Below are 20046 nucleotides of genomic sequence, written 5' to 3' on the forward strand. Positions count from 1 at the left end.
TTTCCAAAAAATAAAGTTAGCTTAATTTTCAATAATTAAAATAAAATTAAATAAACATTTTAAGCCTTCATTTGAATTTTTTTTTATATACAACACAGAATTTCTGAGGGGAAAATAAATTATAAGGCTACTTTAAGAAAGAAATTAAGTTGTTTTATGCATTCAAATAATTAGACATGGTAAAACACAGCATTTGGTAATAAAAAATTTGTTTAGAAAAAAATAAAACATTTCAACTTTAACTTTTAATAAACTGATGTGAAAATGTATACGTTTCATGATTTTGATTAATTAGACATGCTTTTTGATTAAAACATTTTAATTTAACTATTAAAAAGAAGTCAAAACATAAAAAAAACTCTGATTCCAGAACAATTAAAATGGAAAATACTGAATTTGGAACAAATAAAACCAATTTCATAGGGCCCCATTTACCCAAAAGAAGAGGAAATAAAACAAACAAAGAGAAATCAAACAGAATTATAAAAATTCTTCCAACTTTAATCAGTTCAGAAAGTTTCACAACAAATGCAACACATAGTAAAGGGGAAATTCACCACTGATCATCAGTATTTGGACTGGTACATTCTTCTTCCTAATGAGAATGTTGGCATTTATGTTTATTTTTCTTAGAATTAAATTCTTGCATTTATTTGGACAGGACTTAAAGATAAAAATGAAAAATACAAAATTAAATGTAAACAGATTTATTTTGCTCCAAGTAGTGTCCTGCAGCACTACAGCATGGTAAACAATGTAAATTAGTACAATTCGAAAACTCCAAAGCAGTCTCTGAGTGAGTTAACATGAGCAGTTATAAAGGTGAAGCTTACAAGAACCCATAAATATTCCAACCACTTTTTTTTTTTTTAAACTTCAATTTAATGAAAGCTCACAAAAGGAGCAATCGTCCTCATTGAGGAAAACAAAAATCCTGATGTCGACTTAGCGACAACACACGCACACTCAACATACCCACAACAAAACAGGACAAAACATCTGCATGTTCCCATGGTAGTAAAGATGCTGTACAGTGACGCTGATATGAACATGTAGACGGGCTGCTCAACACTCTGAATTGAGTTTCGTTACAAAACACCACTCACAAACCACAGCAGCATCGATCACAGTTCAACTCCGCAATCCGCTTCACATTCTGCAGAGAGCTACTTTAGTCCCGAACCACTTCTGGCTCCTCACCCAAAAGACATTCATTGACATTCTCATTGGCTGGAGCAGATGTGTCACTCATTGACCCACACACTGACATCAGGTACCATCTACACGCTGCCAAAACACACACAGCTCTCTGCAAACACAAACTGCACTCTGGTCTTTATATATAAAAGACATGAACAAATACAGGATGTGTGGAAGAAGATGAGGAAATAGAAGGGGAGAGGGGCAAAGAAAAAAAACAAACAAAAAAAAAAACGAGCAGAAGCAAGTTAATTGTACATACGTGACACTTCATGCACGTTCGGATTAAAGTGACCAAACATAAGCAGTTAACAATGGAAAGGTCATACGTGAAAGTGTCTGTATGAAACACATACTATGCAAACAGGGCGACAGTATCTTTTACATATTGGCACTGTTTTGGTCAAGAGACAGCCAAGTGTGGAAATCGCCTCCTTGCAGGAAGAGCCTAAGTAGTCACACACACACACTTATGAGAAAACCCACAAAAGAGCAGCCTCAAAACTGCTTTAGTCGTGTGTTTAGGAGTCAGCGCAGTGTGTGTGCTGTGAGTTTGTGTGTGAATTCAGTCGCACATCTCTTCTGGTATTTCGTGAGGGTTGAGGATGCCAGGCACGGACATCTGCAGCTTGTGTTTCTCCTCCTGGGCCTGACGCAGTGATGCCTCTCTCTCTTCCAGGAATAGATCAGTGGTGTCCTCACCCGCAAATTCCTACAGGTACACAGAGAAACGTGTGAGCATTTGTGCGTTCTGCTTGCAAGAACCACTCTGCCAGGGCACTGTCATCTCTGCCATAATAACTCTACATCGTGCACATACAGTTACACCATACTTCACAATCCCTTAAAGGTCAAAGGGACAGAACACACTCTCTCTCACACATTCTCTATTTCCTCTATGTACACAATCTCAACTGCATAAACACTATTTCTATTGATATCAAAATATTTGCATATGGCAAAGACAATATTTGTTCCATTATTATACTATTAACTATTATTATGGCTCTCAGTGTCCTTGTCATAAAAGGACAGACGGCTTGCAGCTCACCTTGATCTGTACAAGGAAATCCCTTAAGTGTTCTTTGAATGCTGGGATGTCTTGGTTTAAACTGAACAGGCCAGTCACAAATACTTTGACCTGGGCACTACAAAGAGAAAGAGAACAAACATAGTCAGACAGGAAACATTAATAAACCAGACATGTCACAGTCACTGTGGAACAAAAACCTTTTTAATTAATCTGAGAGCAAGATGTCTACTGAGAGAACAAGCTTATACCTAAGAGATATGTTGTGTAATACTCAACCGAATGCAATAATCATCACACCAACTGCAATTGGTATATTTATAGGCACTTGAGACATGTTCTTGACCTGCATTTTCTTAAAATAAAAGGTAAAAGTCCTTGCGTTAAAACATACAAGAAAATACAAAGCTCCCAGTGTTTTTGGAAAGTGTAAGTTACACTTGTTATTAAATTATACAACAAAATATCAAACCATACAAGTGGCATTTATATTAAATATATAAAGCCAATGTTATTGAGACATTTCCATGACTCTCCAAAGCTCAAAGACTGGACAGATGCAGTCTCTGGAATGCACTAGCTCTTGTAAGGGACTGGTTTAGGTGCAAGGTGGCATACTCACTCTTGTAAGTGTGGAAAAGCTGATTTGAGCAAGTTGGCCACATACTCCTGAATAAACACTTGGTTGTTGACTGGACTTGAGGGGTTTAGAACTGCACTGATTTTTCCTTCCTCAACAAGGTTAAACATGTACGCCAGAATAGAAGCATGCATAGTCAAACCTGCAAGATAAATACGCAGAGGTTAAACAAACAGGAAAAGACATTTACAAATTTAATGATATTCACTGAAGTCACAAACAAATAAATGGATTTTAATGTAAAAAATAAAATAAAAAAATTAGGTAACACTTAAGGTGTCCTTGTTATAATAACAATAAATTATGCAGAATTTCATGCAAGTAACGCTAAACCAAACCCTAATCCTAATCTTATAGTAAGTACATGTAGTTAATTCATATTACTCAGTACTTAAATGCACAATTACACTGTCACAAAGACAAATAAAATTATAAACATTTTAAATAATTGTTAATAATTAAATACATTATGCCTATACTATTTAAATTATTTAAATCAAAGTAAAGTTTATATTACTCACGATTACTACATGGTGTTAAAAAAGAAAAAAAAAAAAAGAGAGAGAGCGAGAGAGAGAAGAGGGTGGCCAGAACTGACCGGCAGTATGTGATGTATCTGTGACGACAGAGAAGATGTGTTGTAGGATGTCACAGAAGTATGTCTGATAGAAGCTCTGAGCTGCCGCTTCTTCCTGAGCCACGTTCTGCAGCAGCGTGTAGAGAATCTGAAGGCCTGCATGACATTTTTCATGGTAGTTTATTGTATGTATGTTTTGACAAATGATTAGTGTAAATATCACTGCGATAAATGCATTTGTGTTCTCACCGGTGTCTGCCACATTTCTCATCGTGTGTTTAAAAGCCCATATAATAGAGTCAAGCACAAGCTTAAACTGGGCTGGTGGGATGGCCAAGAATGCTGGGAAACAGTGTGAGTTCACCACCTGCAGCAGGTAGAAGAAATGCGTCCGGTGTTCTGGGTACTCTTCAAAATCCTTAAAAAAAAATTACACAAAATAAACATTTCAAAAGACTCTTCAGTGCACAGAATCTGGTTTTAATAATAAATGACAATGGAATAGTAAACATGTATCACAGAATGCTGAGAGATAAGGGCAGCTTACTTTGTTGATCATGTTTAATGTGCACTCAAACACAGCATCAAATATCTGTGGGATCTCTCCAGTAATGTGTCCACCCAGTTTGTTTACGATTGTTGCCATGGTACTAAGCACTTCAGGTTCTCTTGCCGCTGGGACATTGCGCTGGTAATCAATCAGCACAGCATCCAACAGCGGAGGAACAAAGTTCTCCCCCACCTGTAGTACGAACAAAATACACACACATGTGCAAACAGGCTTAAAGGATGAGTGGATAAATGTGTGTTGGGTAAAGACAGCACTAATCTGAACAGGTTCAGACTGACAGATCTGAAGCAGGTATACCAGAATTATCTGCAAAGAGACCCAAATACTGGATATAACAATCACAAAGACTTGAAACCTGAAAGCCTTGAGCTGCACTTGCTTCCCAGATGAGACGTAATGAGTTGTTTGTGGGTAGTGGTTGCATAACGTCTCAAAATCAAGATTTCAGTTTCAAAACTAGACGAATGTATAAGCAATGTATAAGTGCATATCCTGTTACTTGTCCTGTTGCAATTTCAAATGAACTTTTCTTGCAGTCACTAGTTAACATTACATGTTCTGTGCCAAAGATTTAAAAGTAAAAATATGCGGTATATTAATATTAATAATATAAATATATTTTTCAAATAATAAAAAATAAATAAATACAAAATGCAGTTTAACGTATTAAAGTTACTTCATGCTTCTTGTTACATTGCTATTTTGGTATTTGTAGAAAAAGAACAAATTAAAAGAATGAAAAAAAAAAGATTTAATATTTGATATTTATGAGAATATTATTAAAAATATGCATATTTCAAGATATGTCAACTTCAAAAGTATTTAACGTCAACTTCACATTTAACAGCTTGAATTTCTTTTGTACTTTAAAGTGATAGTTCACCCAAAATGAAAATTACATGTTTATCTGCTTACCCCCAGGGCATCCAAGATGTATGTGACTTTGTTTCTTCAGTAGAACACAAACCAAGATTCTTAACTCAAGCTGTTGCATTGCAGTCTATCAGTCTTATAATGGAGGTGAATGGGAATCATCGCTAAAACGTACAGTAAAACTAAAAACATACACAAACAAAACCAAATTAAAGGGGGGGTGAAATGCTATTTCATGCATACTGAGTTTTTTACACTGTTAAAGAGTTGGATTCCCATGCTAAACATGGACAAAGTTTCAAAAATTAAGTTGTACGTTTGAAGGAGTATTTCTGTTCCAAAAATACTCCTTCCGGTTTGTCACAAGTTTCGGAAAGTTTTTTCGAGTATGGCTCTATGTGACGTTAGATGGAGCGGAATTTCCATATATGGGTCCTGAGGGCACATCTGCCGGAAGAGCACGCGCTCCCATATAGCAGAGCACTGAGAGCACAACAGACGTTCACTGATCAGAGCGAGAGCATCGCGAAATGTCACGAAAGGAGTGTGTTTTTGGTTGCCAGGGCAAGACAACCCTGCACAGATTACCAAAAATGAAAAAGCATTAAGGGACCAGTGGATGGAGTTTATTTTTACAGAGCATCAACGGAGTTGTGCAAGTGTTTGTGTTTGTTCCCTGCATTTCGAAGATACTTGTTTTACAAACAAGGCCCAGTCTGACGCCGGATTTGCACATCGTTTATTTCTTAAGAATAATGAAGTCCCAAAGAAAAAGGGTCACGGTCGTGTGTTGGAACCGCATGCGGTGAGTAAAACTGCTTCAAATATCTCTGTGTTGTTAACTTAGCTATCGGCGCGTAAGCACATCAAGTAAACAACATGCGATGTTGTCATCAAACTGCACTTTCCACATGTACAGCTTAAAAAAAAAAAAAAAAAGACGACAAAGTGGAACTTAGGCATTTTCCAAAACCGCTAAGCATATATAAACAGTTTCAGTACACACCACATAGAGACGTTGTTGCTGATGCTGCTCTTGTTAAATTTCAGCCTCTGGATCTGATTATGGATCATAAATATACGCTGAATCTGACTGTTAGCCATGGTTTGTTTTGGTTGTTTTTTTTCCTCACGGTAATGTCACAGACGCTCTCAACGCAAAAGCCTACTGGCGCTCGTGATTCTTTAGCTCCGCCCACACGTCACGCCTCCAGATGGTCGTGTTTTTCCGGGAAAAATCGGTACAGACTATCTTTCTCTTATGAATATAATAAAACTAAAGACTTTTTGGAGTTATGAAGGATGCAGTACTACTCTAAAGGTACTCAAGATTAACAGGATATTGAGTGAAAATGAGCATTTCACCCCCCCTTTAAACTTTACAGCTCGTGATGATACATCAATGTGTAAAGACACAAACCGATCGGTCTGTGGAAGAAACTGAACAGTATTTATATCGGGTTTTTTTTACCTCTGATTCATGCAACATCCGAACGGTTAGAACTCTCCTGAGCGCGTTCTCAAAGGCAGGCTCATGAGGTGTCTTCTTCTTCTTGCTTTATGGCGGACTGCAGACTTATAAGTCCATTACCACCACCTATCTCTCAAGTGGACCATTAAAACTCCAAACTTAGGTTGTAGATAGAGTGTCAATTGTCCATTTGAGAGATAGGTAGTGGTAGTGCACTTATAAGTCTGCAGTCCCCCATAAAGCAAAAAGAAGAAAACGACTCCATATGAACCTGCTGCCGAAAACAAGATCAGGAGAGTTCTTACAGTTCGGACATTGCTTGAATCAGAGGTAAAAAAAACAATATAAATACTGCTCAGTTTCCTGCACGGACTGATTGTTTTGTGTCTTTACGCATCAATGTAGCGTCACAAGCCATAGTGTTTAATTTGGATTTGTTTGTGTATGTTTTAAGCTTTACTGTACATTTTAGCCATGATTCCCATTCACACCCATTTTAAGACTGACAGACTGCAACGGCTTGAGTCAAAAATCTTGGTTTGTATTCTACTGAAGAAACAAAGTCACCTACTTCTTGGATGCCCAGGAGTAAGCAGATAAACACCAAAAAAATGGGGGGGGGGGGGGGGGGGGTTGAACTATCCCTTTAAGTACAGAGCCTTTGCTGTAATAAATCTGTGATTTGTGTCTCACCATCTGTGGGTCACTGGAGCGGCTGACCCAGCCTGAAATCAGCTTTAGAGTCTCTCTCTTTACTGTGCGCATGCTTCTGATTAGAGGCTGCTTTGTCACCATCTCACCTATATAAAACAGACAACCCCGAATTAAATAAACAGACATAAACAAAGCATTTGTGGTTCTTGAGTGCAGTCAATTATATAATGTTTAAGCAATACATTGAAGTGTTCAGAGAAAGTCAGATTTTCTCATTAAGAATTTTATTTGGGCAACTATTTAATTAAACGTCACTCATTCTGTTCTAGATGCAGTGATATATATAGCTGCCCAGACAGCCCTGTTATGGACTGCTGTTCACATGCGCACATGGTGCTAAGATCCAAAGCAGCCTTTTGTCTTCCAGCTGAGTGAGTTTGTGTAATTAAACTGACTTCAGTTTAATGCGGATCGGTCACTCTGAGAAAACCAATAGAGATGCTAATGCACACCTAATGTACACATACATAAGGTAATTATGGAATTAAACTATTTGTCTAAAAAATATGCCCATCTGTGATGATAAACTCGGAAATTTACAGAGAGTGATTTCATTGCCCAAAGAAAAACACGCACCATTCGTTTGGATGGCAGCAGAGATGTTTTCACTGAGGCACTTGTATACATTTAGCATGTCCAGGTAGATCCGGCCCAGCTGAATAACAAAAGGGTGTCCCACGGCTTTACATGCTCTGACGTTGGTCTTCAGGATGCTTCCCAACTGCTTCACTGTCTCTGGGTCCTTCAGGATGTCCACATTCTACAGCAGGATAAAAGCATCCATTCAAGGAAATATTAAAAATGGGTAAAAGTTTAACTGAAAAAAAGAATAGCCATTTTTTAATTAAATAAATAACACACCTTGGTGGCCTGCTGTATGATGCTGTCCCACACCTGGTTAGGCAACAACATGTACTTCTCTATCAGGTGTTCCTGTACAGCCTGGTCGGTCTGAGCTCCAATCATATAGCCGACAGCTTCGTAAAATGTATGCACCTGAGTACGCACACACAAATGGTCACTTAAGTCCAGCAGCAATCTAACATCTCCTCGAAATCTATATTTCTAAAGCACCATGTGTCACAATGACACACAGAGCAGGCTAACTGAAATGGATACCCCATATTTGGTACCTGCTGGGGCTGGAGGTCACAGATGATGGTGTTGATGTTGTTGAGGATCTCATCAATGAAGGGCATCACCTCTCCCACCTGCACCTGCACAAAATGCCTCCTGCACTTCTGAGCAATTTTGATGAAGGTGTCACAAGCCATGTCTTGCACTCCATCATGGGTTTCTAAGAAAGAATGAACAGTAAAATAAATCTAAGAGAACATGATTACTTCAGTTCTTTTATAATCAAGCTAAAATTAGTAGCTCAAATTTATATATTATAACCATAAAGACTAAAATGAAACTGCTGTGTATGTGTAATCAAATGTGACATCAAATCTGCTTCTATTTAGAGATCGATCCAAAGATATCACAGAGGTATACAGACGCAAATCCCTGATTCTATTCTAAGGCTTTAAAGACTTTGTGACTCACCATGCATAAACTCAAACAATTTGTTGACAACAGTCTTCAGGAATTTCCAATGTGCACGTAGGAACCGTGGATACTGGCCCACTATGTACATGATGTTGGAGGCAATGATGGCCTTGTTATCCTTGCCTCTCTTCTGCTCACATAGACCCAAAAGGTCCTGTTGATCACATGGGCACTATATTATAGTTATAATATTACATAAGACTTTGCATCTCTGCATTGTAAGATTTCTGCACCTTAATGACAGTGACAAGGAACCGCTTCTCATCCTCTTCATGCATGGCTCCACTGATGGAACCAATGGCCCAGCACAGCGTGTTCAGGTTCTTCCAGGACCACTCAGTACCGTTCACCTGATTATGAAGCTTTTCTGTCATAATACGCTCAGTATCGGCATAGTCCAGATGGGTAAGATAGACTGCACAGAGATAAATAGAGAAAAATAGGACGACAAACACGGTTTAGCCTGTATTCATAATATAAGGGGTCAGAGCTCTCACCAAGTGTCTCCCTCATGTTCTTGTAGAGGTTAATGGAGTCTGTATCTTTCATGAACTCTCGAACCACCTCGCCCTGATCGTTCTCCACCACCAGCACTTCCTCTGGCTTGGCCATGCGGCTCACCATCAACAAACGCACCTGCAGGACAAAAACAAAAATATCCTTATAGTTTCTATCTTAAATTGTCATCTCAGGTGAAATTTCTTTTTTAGTGAGCCAACCTTAGACAGCACAGGCAGGTAGAGTTGTCTGCGGGGTGGTACATCGAAGTGTTGGCTCCCTGAGAGGAGAGGAGAGGTGGATGTTGAGAAAGGACTCTCTCTGTAAAGCTCGGCTGCCAGGTGGTTCCAGTACTCCAGACAGATCTTAAAGATCTCGGTCTCCTCCACCTCTGACACTAGCAACATGTAATGTAGAGCCTAAACAGAGAAACAAACAGGGCATTAACACAATAGCATCAATAACTGAGGCTGATTCTCCTTTAGTCCGTGAGTGTGTGTACCTCCATAAGCGTCTCTCTGAGGTTCAGTCTCTTTTCTATCAGCTGTCCGTGCTCTTTGAGGAAGGTGCAGAGGAACAGGCTGAGGTTCTGAATGAAGTTTTGCTCATCATCTTTACCATTTGCATATGCCAATCGAATGTTGGTGTTTAAAGGAAGCATCTTCAACACACAGATAAGAAAGTGAACATCAGACTGGCCCAAAAGCAACTAGGATACAGGAATTGTACTTTGATCTGCACTAGAAAGGAGGTTACCTGTTTGAGCTGCATCATGGTCAGGGTGAAGAGACTGACGAACTGCTCCTCGTACTGGCTGACACTGACTCCTGCTATCTCAGTCAAGCACTTCAGCGTCACGTTGCGAAACATCGGCACATTTAAAAACTACAGATACACCCAGCAAAGGAGAGGGGCCAACAATTAGCCACTGCTTTTTAAGTGTGAAAACCCAATCTTTGCAGTTATTATTGTATGACTATGTTACCTAGACTTGCTTCTGATTGGATAATAGATGCATGCTACAGTCTAATATTTTTGTTTTTTAATAGAAATATATAGGGCTGTGCAAAAAATCGAATGCGATTTTCATGCACATCTCATCAGTAAAGACGCTCCTGTAATTAGAAGTATATCTCCCAGCACGTGCGTTCAGATCATGGTTGCCAGGTTTTCACAACAAATCCTGCTCAGTTGCTTCTCAAAACTAGCCCAATCGCGTTTCCAGGAGGTTCCCCAATAAAAAAATTGCTTTCCAGGGTTAAAATTGAAGTTTTATAGCATGGTTGCCTTGGTAAAGTTTGCATTTTAGGGGCTAAATATCACGTTATTTCTATTGGGGTCGCTTCCACCCGCGGACATGAAAAACAACCACAGACTTGGCAACACTGGTTGGCATTTACTACACTGAGCTGTAATTCACTGACAATCTACAGAAAATCGATTTTAAAATCGGTGGCGATTCTTTGTCGATTTTAAAAACGATTTCGTGTTAGTTGTCAGTAGACTGCCGCTCCACCTGAACCAGTGTAGCCAAGTCTACGGATGTTTTTCATGTCAGCGGTTTGAAGCAGCCCCAATACCATTAACGTAATATTTAGCCCCTAAAATGTGAATTTTACCAAGACAACCATGCCAAAAAACAAAACGTATATTTTAACCCCGGGAAGCATTTTTTTTAAATCTGGGAACCTCCTGGAATCTCGATTAATTTTGGACTAGTTTTGAGAAGCAACAGGGCAGGATTTGTTGTGAAAACCTGGCAACCCTGATCTGAACACGCGTGCTGGAGATAATACTTCCAATTAAAGGAGCGTTTTTACTGATGAGATGTGCATGAAAATAGCATTTGATTTTTTGCACAGCCCTAGAAATATATTTCTGTGTTGGTTTATATAAGACCTATCAAGCAACAGCAAAAGCATTCTACTTAATTCCTAGTTTTTCCACAAAGTCTGTAAAAGTAAGAAAATCTCCAGATATATTACCTTGTACACCAGAGTACTGATGAGTTTAGTTTCAAAGATATAGCCCAAGGGAATCCAGTTAAGAAACCTCAGCAGAGTCTCTAATGTAGCATGCACAAGTGGGGCATTCTGGGAATTTTCCTGAGAATTGTATGAAAGAAAAAAAAAATCCTTTAGGCCAGTAAACACATGGATTGTTGTGTATACAAATCAGCATTTGAAGTTACACATTTAAAGCATCTTCCACCCTGTCTGGTTAGCTTACTAAATAGCTTCAGTGATGAGCGCCGCATTTTACCCAAAGCTGAACATTCTTCAAGTCGTTCGTGGTGCAGAGAAAAAAAAATGCCTAAGCGCTCAGAGTAAAAAAGACATTCTGTGCTTAGCGCGCTTTTGGCATTTTAAAAAATGTGGTGTTTCATTTATAACAATTGAAAAAATTTGCTAGCCAAAAATCTGCATGCCACAAGTGGAACAACACATTGAGAATCAGTGCCTTAATAAACAAGAACATTTAAAATATAGGTGTCTATGGATGAAAAAAAAACACATACCATCACAAACTGGCACAACTGAAATATCTGGGAGAACTCATTGCACATGCTGCGGATGGAAACCAGATCACAAAACAACATGGATTAATTAACAAGAAATACTTTAATAATGTAAATACTACCTCATTTTCAACCATAAAATGATTATCTTTTAATGCCCTCATACCTGTCCTTCAGGTGTTTGGCTTTCACTTGTGTCATCTGGCCGCTGGAGAAGTCAAACACCTCCTCACTGAGGAGCTTGAGAATGATCATATTGTTCTGGCAAAGGCTCTCACTGGTGCGGCTCGCGCCAACAATGTCACTGATAAATGTGGGCCAGTGTTTTGGCCACTCCTGCTTCAGGATCTAAACACAAATCAGCAATTAACATATTACACAAACCTGAAGAAAGGTAACAAATCATCAAATACACACACACACACATACACATAATCATCATGTTTTGTGGCATTTACTGTTATTCTGGGGCTATGAATCTCTAATCTACTAAAAAAAAGTCAAACAAAACTCACCTGTACTAATATCATGTTGAGTTTTCCAATGTACACTTTCTCTTTCTGAAAAAAAGGCAAAGCATAGCATAAAGCAGACAGCCAGACAGAAACCACAGAAAGACGGTAAACAAAATAAGTGGAAGTTCACTGACCTCGACATTGGCTGCATCTGATGATGTCTTTATAATGAGACCCACAACATACTTTTTAATGCCTGAAATAAAGCAGAGCAGTGAAGAGCCTCAATGCATACAGTAAATCAGCATAAAACCCCATGAGCTTCCCATCCAGATAAACGCAGCTCGTGTTACTGTCTGTTCATCTGTAGATCTACATCAGCATATTAAAGATTTGCTGCATTTTTCACATTCAAAGAAACAAAAACACTACTTGATATTATAATTTAAAAGCTTAATGTTCAAAAGTGAATGATGCAATGAAATGTCTTTTGACTGAATATCAAACACTGCTTAATTTAACAAATTTACAAATATTTGAACCTGAGAAGTTCAAATTTAATTATGAAATTAATGTTATAACATACTATTTGTATAATTTTCTTTAAATAATACCTTGCTTTTCAGTGTCTGAATCACAAGTCAGAATAACCATACTCCACTTTGTGTAATATTATTTGCACTTATTCATTTGGCTGGGTGCAGACTGACAGCTCATAGAAAGACTTGTTTTCGATGTTGAGAAATCAATATTGGTTAAGATGTATGGCACAGAAAGTATCCAAGTGTTGATTTATTAGCAATTAAAAAGGCTTACATCATGTTTTTAATTTCATGTGATCTTTCAGAGAGCAGATTGTTTTTTTTTGTGTGTTTTTTTTATAGATGAACACTAAGCTGAGCAGACGACCTACTGTGCATTTTTAAAAGGGGAATTCAGCTCAACTTGGCAATCACACACTTGTTTCTAATGAATGTGTTGGCCTGCTAGAAATGTTTTGTAGAGTCAAGTCCATCGCAGAGTGAAATGTTTACTTCTACATGTCAATGATCCCTTCACTGTATGTCCAAATCCAGCCTTTGAGCTGCTTATGACTTGAGCTATGAATTACATGTTCATCTCAATGTGTGAGTCAGTTTTACCTTCACACTGGTTTCTGGGCAGAATCTTCCATCTCGTTTTAATAACCGTTTCCAGAATCTGCAGTGCATAGTACTGTAATACCAAGAGTACAAATCAAGAGTTAATGATCCAAACATTGACCAGCCAATTTACCAGAGCTGTACCCTTACACAATAAAAAATTGCTCTTAACTTTGACTGACTAATATATTTTCACACATTCTTTGGTGTATTCCAAATGAATTCAGATGGGAAAAAACATGCAGATTTGACTTCAGTAAGAATTTTATTATAAACTGAAAAAGTAATCATATTGCCCCATCAAAACTCTACACATTGTTTGTATGGGATTCTGTAGAAGTTTTGCTGTTTCTGGCCATGTCACACCAGAATGTGAAAGATAGGAAAGGAGGAATCAATGGCAAACAGCTAATGGCTTGCTTCTGTCCCTGGCCACAACAAAGCAAGCAGCTTGGGGAAGTGACGCAAAGAACTTTGTCTGAAAGCAAAATGAACCGAAGGATTCTTTTATGAGTCAATAGCCACTCTCAAAACTTTAATCATCAGTGATGTTTTCCCGTTGGTCAGATAAAGACCACACCCCTTTCTGTTGTACTGTTTTCACCAGTAACTGGTGTGGGTCTCAGGAACAGCAAGACCAGCCACAGGATTGGTTCTATAGACTGCCTTCAGATGTTTTATTTACTGCTTTTAAAAGGGTATTAATGGTGCATTAGTTTTCTTGTTCTGGTCACTAGTATTATTTGGATAAACAGCATTTCAACTGTAGGGATTCATGAGAAAAAAGGAGAAATGTGGTGATAAAAGTTAATGTGTTAAAGCAAAACAGGGAATACCGGTCATGAGTGAGGATATTAAAGGTAAGGCCTGGAGTAGGTAGGTTGCTTGCATATGGACACATTTAACCCTGTAAAAAAAAAATCACCAGGATCCTTTCACCTTTAATATTTCATGGGTTAATAAAAAAATACAAATAAAGGCAAGACAGAAAAACATTGCAACACTACGCAAAGCATAAAGTTTTAATAGCTCACATGTGATGTTGCAATATTTTTTGGTGTAGGATCGAGAAATGCTTGGGGTAAAAAAAAGCAAACCACAGTACACAGAGACACTGATGATCCCTACAGTAGAAATAGCTGCTTTTATCCATAACGAAGATTTAAAAAAGGGGGTAAACTGCCTGCCTATCTCCCTGCCGTCTCTGAGCTCCATATGAGGCATGTGCAGTGTGAATGGAGACACAGCAGAATGGAGAGTAAGGGAATGAAAAGGTAGACCTTGTGGAGGCCTGCCGCCAAAGCCTAGCTGTGTCAAGGTGCACAGGAAGACACACCCCTTTTCGCCCTATTACAAGCAATCAACATAATGGAACATTGTGATTAATATCAAATATGAACAACTTCAATTAATTGTCTTTTGTTTGCTTTTTCTCCTACAAAAAGGCTGTTAGTAAATTAAGCAAAAAGCCAAATGTTCACAAGCACGTTAATGCGCTCTTTCTGTATTTTGCTTGTTGAATTTAGACAAATTCAAAGGATTTACCTGCTCAATATATTTTCCTGTCTGTTCTTCTAGAGCACCCACTTTTGGGCCATTATCATTTTGATATTACAGATACTGTTGTTAAATCAACTCAATCATTAGTGTTAAGAGCCATCTAAAAAGGCAAGCAGACGGCCAACTGGGCCAGCAGTACTTTGAGGAAGTCTGTTAACACACTGAGGAAGACAATTCATCCACAAAACTACTAAATGATTTACATTCAGTCTACACACTACAATGTGAACAAATACACTATGATGATATGAACTCTGGGAGTGTGTGGTTTACAAAAGTAGAAATAATTTTTCAGTATACCAGAAATTCTACACTAAGTGTATCCTCTACTTTACTTACTAAACATAATGAACTTGAAATCAATGGATAAGAATTGGATCACATGGATCAGATGTTTTATATATCTTAACCCTAAACAGTCAGTCATTATTAACACACCTCTGTCTGCTGTACGGATGGAGATACGGAGGTATTTCACTGTCAGCTGAGGATCCTCACACACCAACTTTAACTATGACTTTGCTTGACCAGGAGAAGAATTTAAGGAGAGGTGTAGGAAAATGTGATCTCACACGTGTACAGAGGAATCTGTTTTTGACATGATGCTAGGCAACCCAAATACACTTAAGGAATGAGTATTGCTGGTTTGAAGAAAAAGAAAAGAAAATTGTGTTCCTGTATAATGTGTGAAAAAAGATCAGATCTTCCTCAAAGTTTAGAAACCATGACCCTCCAATGCATATCTTGGGACTCTGCTTACTTTGGTGTTCATATTCTGAGAGAACTCCAGAATAGTGTCAACACGAGTCCATGCGTCTGGGTGCTCCTTCAAATGAGTCAGCACCTCCTGAGCCATTCTTTGCTAAAATAGAGAAACATTAGTCTTAACTTACACTTTAAATTAACAAACAAGTGGCTACGTATTAATGATATCAATGCTTACACTAGTGCATGAATACACACACATACATACATACAAGAGACAAATTTATTGTTATTATCAATGTTAAAAACAGTTGTGCTGTTGTTTGTTTTTGTAGAAACAACAGTAAAACTTTTTCACGATTCTTTGAAGGTCAAAAGAACATTTATATGAAATTTAAATCTTTTGTACCAGGTCTTATTTACTGTCACTTTTGAATGTAATTGGTTCTTGCTAATTTATTACTGTCTTTTTTTTGTGTGTAAGTCCTACTTACCTGTGGCCCAACTCCATGGTAAAGACAGTTGACCACATTATCAAGCAGGTTGATATCCAGTTTCTGGTTAAAGTCCAGCAGCTGTCTGGCTGCATGGTCAGCTAACATTGTCATAATTGCTGGCATAGAGCTCTGTGGGGGACAGGGAGGAAACATCCAGCAGGGGAAAGTCAAGTGAAATGAACATTTGGATACACAAATCCAACAGCTGACCACTACCCCCCTCCCTCGACCCAGGACCATCCAAAAAGCCTAATATGACCTGGCCTGCCAACTCACCAATGCCTGCTGGAGGGTTTAATCCTCAATAACAATGGAAAAGGTGGGTGGAGCAATAAAGGTAACATGCTTGCAGAATGAATATCCCGATATTTCCACTTACTGGGCTCGTCATTATTCAATGAATGAGACCACGTGCTAGGCAGCCCTCTCGCTGACGTCATTCTGTTTACATATAACACAAGAGATGCGACCAGTTCTCCGACTTTAGAACGGTTTTTTTCTACTCGTATCGAAATTTTATAACACTTCAATAATGTTTACATACAGTTTGAAGTTCAATCGAAAGGCCAATGCTCAAGTTAATTCAATTTGCACCACGGACCCAAACTATTGCGTAACGAGGTAAGCATAACGGCCAAGAACCCAGAGACAAAAAGTTTGGCATTGGATGAAATTTCTAGAATTTACTTGGACGCGACACAGTAAAGCTTTGTGAGGCCACGAGTCTTTCAGGCCTTAATAAAGCGACGGTACCATAGTCCTCGGTACTGTGCAACCTGTTGATTTATCTGCTTTTTTCCACACCTCACCTTGTTTGATTAAAAAAAGCAATGGCCACAACAGGACACAGAGCTACCTACCAGTTGATTTCATGGACACGTCTTCAAAACACAACTGGGTTTGATAAGATCAGCAGCTGTTTGGCCACGTTTAAGCGTTAACATTCATAATAATGTATCGCTTTACTAACTGTGGCAACAATTACGCATGCATGTTGTCATACTAATGCGCTTAAATGGACAGCAAAACAAATACTTTAGTGCGCAATTACAATACTGGCGGTCTACAGCCGTGTCAGATGACTTTAACGGGGGTGACTGTGCAAGGATCTCCCTCCCTCACTCCGGAGCAACCCCTCCCACCAACACCATGCTCTGCACCCTACACCTGAACGCTGTGCAGACTTTACTAGCAGTAAACCAGGTAAGAAATAGACCACCTGTATTTATTTATTTTTGCCGTTAATACGTCAAATGAATATACACAGTTCTGCGAAAGTCAAAAGAATCCTGAATTTTACAATTGAAATTGACTTGCCCGAACAACATAATCTGGGACCGCGTTTATGGAGCTCGTGATGTATGTGTGACAGTTTTGATGTTACGTGATATATAACGATAGTTAAAACGAACAAAACCCAGATACATTACTCAGTCCAGCGTGACACCACCAGTGCTGAACATGAGCCATCACGCAACACACCCGCAACATCCCTCGTAAACCCTCAGTAGAGCAAAGCCACTTCACTTTCTCCCGACCTTAACCTCCAAACGTGCAATTTCTAGGCATTTCTACACAATCTCACAGCATCATCATTCTCCATAAAGCACAGACCAACCCAAGCACTCTAGCTGTAAGTTTTCACCTCATATTTACCTACCTAAAGTCCAAAGCCTTTGAGAGAAAGAAGGTGGGCTTGTCTGCCAGAGTTGCTAAAATAATTTTTATTTGATCCAGTATTTTTGTACAAGCTTTCTGGCAAAAGATCTTTAGGATGAGTCGTTGACTGGCCAGCCACACTATTCCTCTGTGAAGACCACACAATTTAGAAGCTTGATTTAAGGACCACAAGGATGTGAATTCCGCGTCAACAATCACGGCGAGTTCAGTATTTTTTCAGTCCAGTCATGTTACGAAACAAAGTTAACCTTAAATGTGCTCTGTACTGAAGTATATTTTGCACCAGGGCGGTAATAGAGACTGAGCCTGTGCCTCCTTCTCACAAGCAACAAACTCGTAACCGGTTGAAACCGGTTCAGACTGGGAGATTCCATCTCGGTTTAGTTTTCAGCCGATGGCGCCGCGAAAAGTTTGGATTAACGTCACGCCCATGGAGGCGTGCCATTGGGCGAAGCGTTGCTAAGCTCGTCCTTGCACGCGGTCCATTGGATGGCGCGCACGTCAATCCACCCGAAAGCTCCGCCCGTTCAGAGAAAAAGAGAAGGCAACTGCGTGCAAAATGGACTTGTAATTTGCGATATTATGATCGCGTATTATTTCTTTATTATTATTTTTTAAGGGAAATGCAAGTTTCGAGTTAGTTATTTTGCGCGACTCTACCGAAAAACACCCTCTTTTTATATTTCCCGTATGCTTTAAATGATCCGGTTTTTTATATTCAGCAACAGCGATCGTTTGGATATTATAAACATGCTCGGAAAAATTATTTCACGGTGGACTGAAGGAGATCGAGGGCATCGAGTCCGCGAGGCGGATGTAGGAGCCTGTACTTGTGCTGATTGTACGCTGGTAATTTTCCACGAGCCACGAAGGGGAGTGGTTGGTCAGAGTCAGGGTATGATACGCATGGCATGGGTCAGAGCCTGATACAGTTGGCTTGTTATGGTCTCCATAAACTTAACTCCCTTGAAGTTAACTCCAATATGACTGTGATGTATAATAAACCTATCGAATCACTCGAAAACGTAATCATAAAGCCCGTAAAGGTGCTTCACAGGGAAGTTTAATGCTGTCATATTCTCCCTGTCCTCCCTCTTTGTAATTCATGTGACGCAACTTAAACGTCATCTGATGGAAAAATACTGGATTTTGTGTGAGCAAAATAGAGTAGTGTTTGCACCGAACAAAGAATGAGGGAAATAATATATTGTTTTGAAATCAAGAAGTCATTTATTCTTATGCATTTTTCATAAAACTGTTACATTTCATAAAGTCATGATGTGTACTGCATGTTGAATATCTGATACAATATTTCCCTATAGTCCAGCATGTCCAAGCTCATTCTACACACCTTTTAAAATTGTTAACTAAATAAGAAGTGTTACAGTAGTTTAGACCAGTAATTTGGTAAATTATATGCTCAGCCTTTACCAACAAACTAATCTCCAGTGAAGGTAAACCTTTAATTAAAATGCCAGATTTTAGGCTTATTCTCAAACAGACACTAGCATTGCATTTTGTTATTTAAATGGGTACAGAAATAATTTGATAATCAGCTGTTGTGTGAATCAGATCCACATTTACTCCTTTTTTAAACCTTTGATTACATGTAGGTCCCATGCAGCTATAAACTTTGGAAGCCGAGATAAGTGTTGAGGAGGTTTGTGTTTACCTGACTGTGAGTAAAGTCAGTGCCACAACTTACATTTTTTTGATTTCCTTTCTTGCTTCCACCTAGTTTCCAGGAATCACAGGCAAAATACTCTGAACCCCATGAAGGATAAGATAAATGTTGAATAAATACAGTTACTGCAGGTTTTATGATAAAACAATTAGTATTTAATGGATAAAATAAAATGTATTTTAGGCTATGACTTCACTTTGTGTAACAGTAAACTCAACATTATTCCTTGCTTTGTTGTGTCGGCTGTTTTTAATTATTTTGATTAATACAATAAATCATTGAAACTTATCTGGACGTCTTGTTTTGTTTATTCCAGGTCCCAGACCATGCTTATTTACTAAGGGACCGAATGCATTTTTGTTGAAATTTGCAAAACCTGACATGTTCTCTATTAAAGTATGTAATTAATCAACAAATACAGAGTGTCTTAAAGTTAACAAGGTCACAGGGACAACCAAAAGAGGTCATCTTGCTGAAGTGAGCAGTAGGAGGGATAGAGGAGAGAGCAGTGCACTGCATTGTGACACATACATGTGAAATGAGGTGGACTGCTCTGTTCAGGATTGGGCTAGCTTAAGCCCGTTCTATCTGGTCCTGCTTTACCATTTACATGTAATGTCATAACCTGCTCCTCCCCTGTCACTCAAACAAGTTTGACAGTTGTCTTGTTAAGGGTGTGG

General features: G+C 38.7%; 1 protein-coding gene and 1 long non-coding RNA gene across 4 annotated transcripts; one reads left to right on the forward strand and one right to left on the reverse strand.

Annotated features, from left to right (window-relative positions):
• Positions 1 to 480: 480 nt before the first annotated feature.
• Positions 481 to 18747, reverse strand: LOC127933250 (exportin-1). 3 transcript variants are annotated; one of them, XM_052530083.1, is made up of 25 exons: positions 17663 to 18746; positions 16000 to 16131; positions 15561 to 15662; positions 13241 to 13313; positions 12293 to 12354; positions 12159 to 12203; positions 11810 to 11991; positions 11644 to 11692; positions 11111 to 11230; positions 9882 to 10010; positions 9628 to 9786; positions 9347 to 9544; positions 9125 to 9263; positions 8861 to 9042; positions 8625 to 8781; positions 8210 to 8373; positions 7938 to 8072; positions 7653 to 7836; positions 7056 to 7162; positions 3995 to 4189; positions 3697 to 3865; positions 3469 to 3603; positions 2853 to 3012; positions 2252 to 2348; positions 481 to 1912 (listed from the first exon to the last, which is right to left on the reverse strand). In XM_052530083.1, the coding sequence occupies exons 2-25, from the start codon at positions 16123 to 16125 to the stop codon at positions 1766 to 1768; spliced, it is 3216 nt and encodes a 1071-aa protein (XP_052386043.1). In that variant the 5' UTR covers positions 16126 to 16131; positions 17663 to 18746; the 3' UTR covers positions 481 to 1765. The 3 variants fall into 3 exon arrangements, 2 of the variants coding, with proteins under 2 accessions (XP_052386043.1, XP_052386045.1); XM_052530085.1 differs by lacking the exon at positions 17663 to 18746 and adding an exon at positions 16863 to 17641; XR_008147475.1 differs by lacking the exon at positions 481 to 1912 and adding an exon at positions 2482 to 2585 and having other exon boundaries at positions 17663 to 18747.
• Positions 16484 to 19654, forward strand: LOC127933252 (uncharacterized). Its single transcript, XR_008147476.1, has 2 exons — positions 16484 to 16623; positions 19296 to 19654. It is a non-coding gene; the product is annotated as an uncharacterized LOC127933252 (long non-coding RNA).
• The last annotated feature ends 392 nt before the right edge of the window (positions 19655 to 20046 follow it).

This window comes from Carassius gibelio, chromosome A17 (genome assembly GCF_023724105.1).
Source record: "Carassius gibelio isolate Cgi1373 ecotype wild population from Czech Republic chromosome A17, carGib1.2-hapl.c, whole genome shotgun sequence".
NCBI classification, from domain to species: Eukaryota; Metazoa; Chordata; class Actinopteri; order Cypriniformes; family Cyprinidae; genus Carassius; species Carassius gibelio.

What these genes read in the sequence shown, in the direction of transcription:
- LOC127933250 (XM_052530083.1), bottom strand. Translation starts at nt 16,125, where the DNA reads ATGCCAGCAATTATGACAATGTTAGCTGACCATGCAGCCAGACAGCTG. An exon ending in TCCTTGTCACTGTCATTAAG is followed by an intron (nt 8,782 to 8,860) that starts GTGCAGAAATCT and finishes TGTGATCAACAG; the next exon opens with GACCTTTTGGGTCTATGTGA. An exon ending in GAGAAATGTGGCAGACACCG is followed by an intron (nt 3,604 to 3,696) that starts GTGAGAACACAA and finishes AATGTCATGCAG; the next exon opens with GCCTTCAGATTCTCTACACG.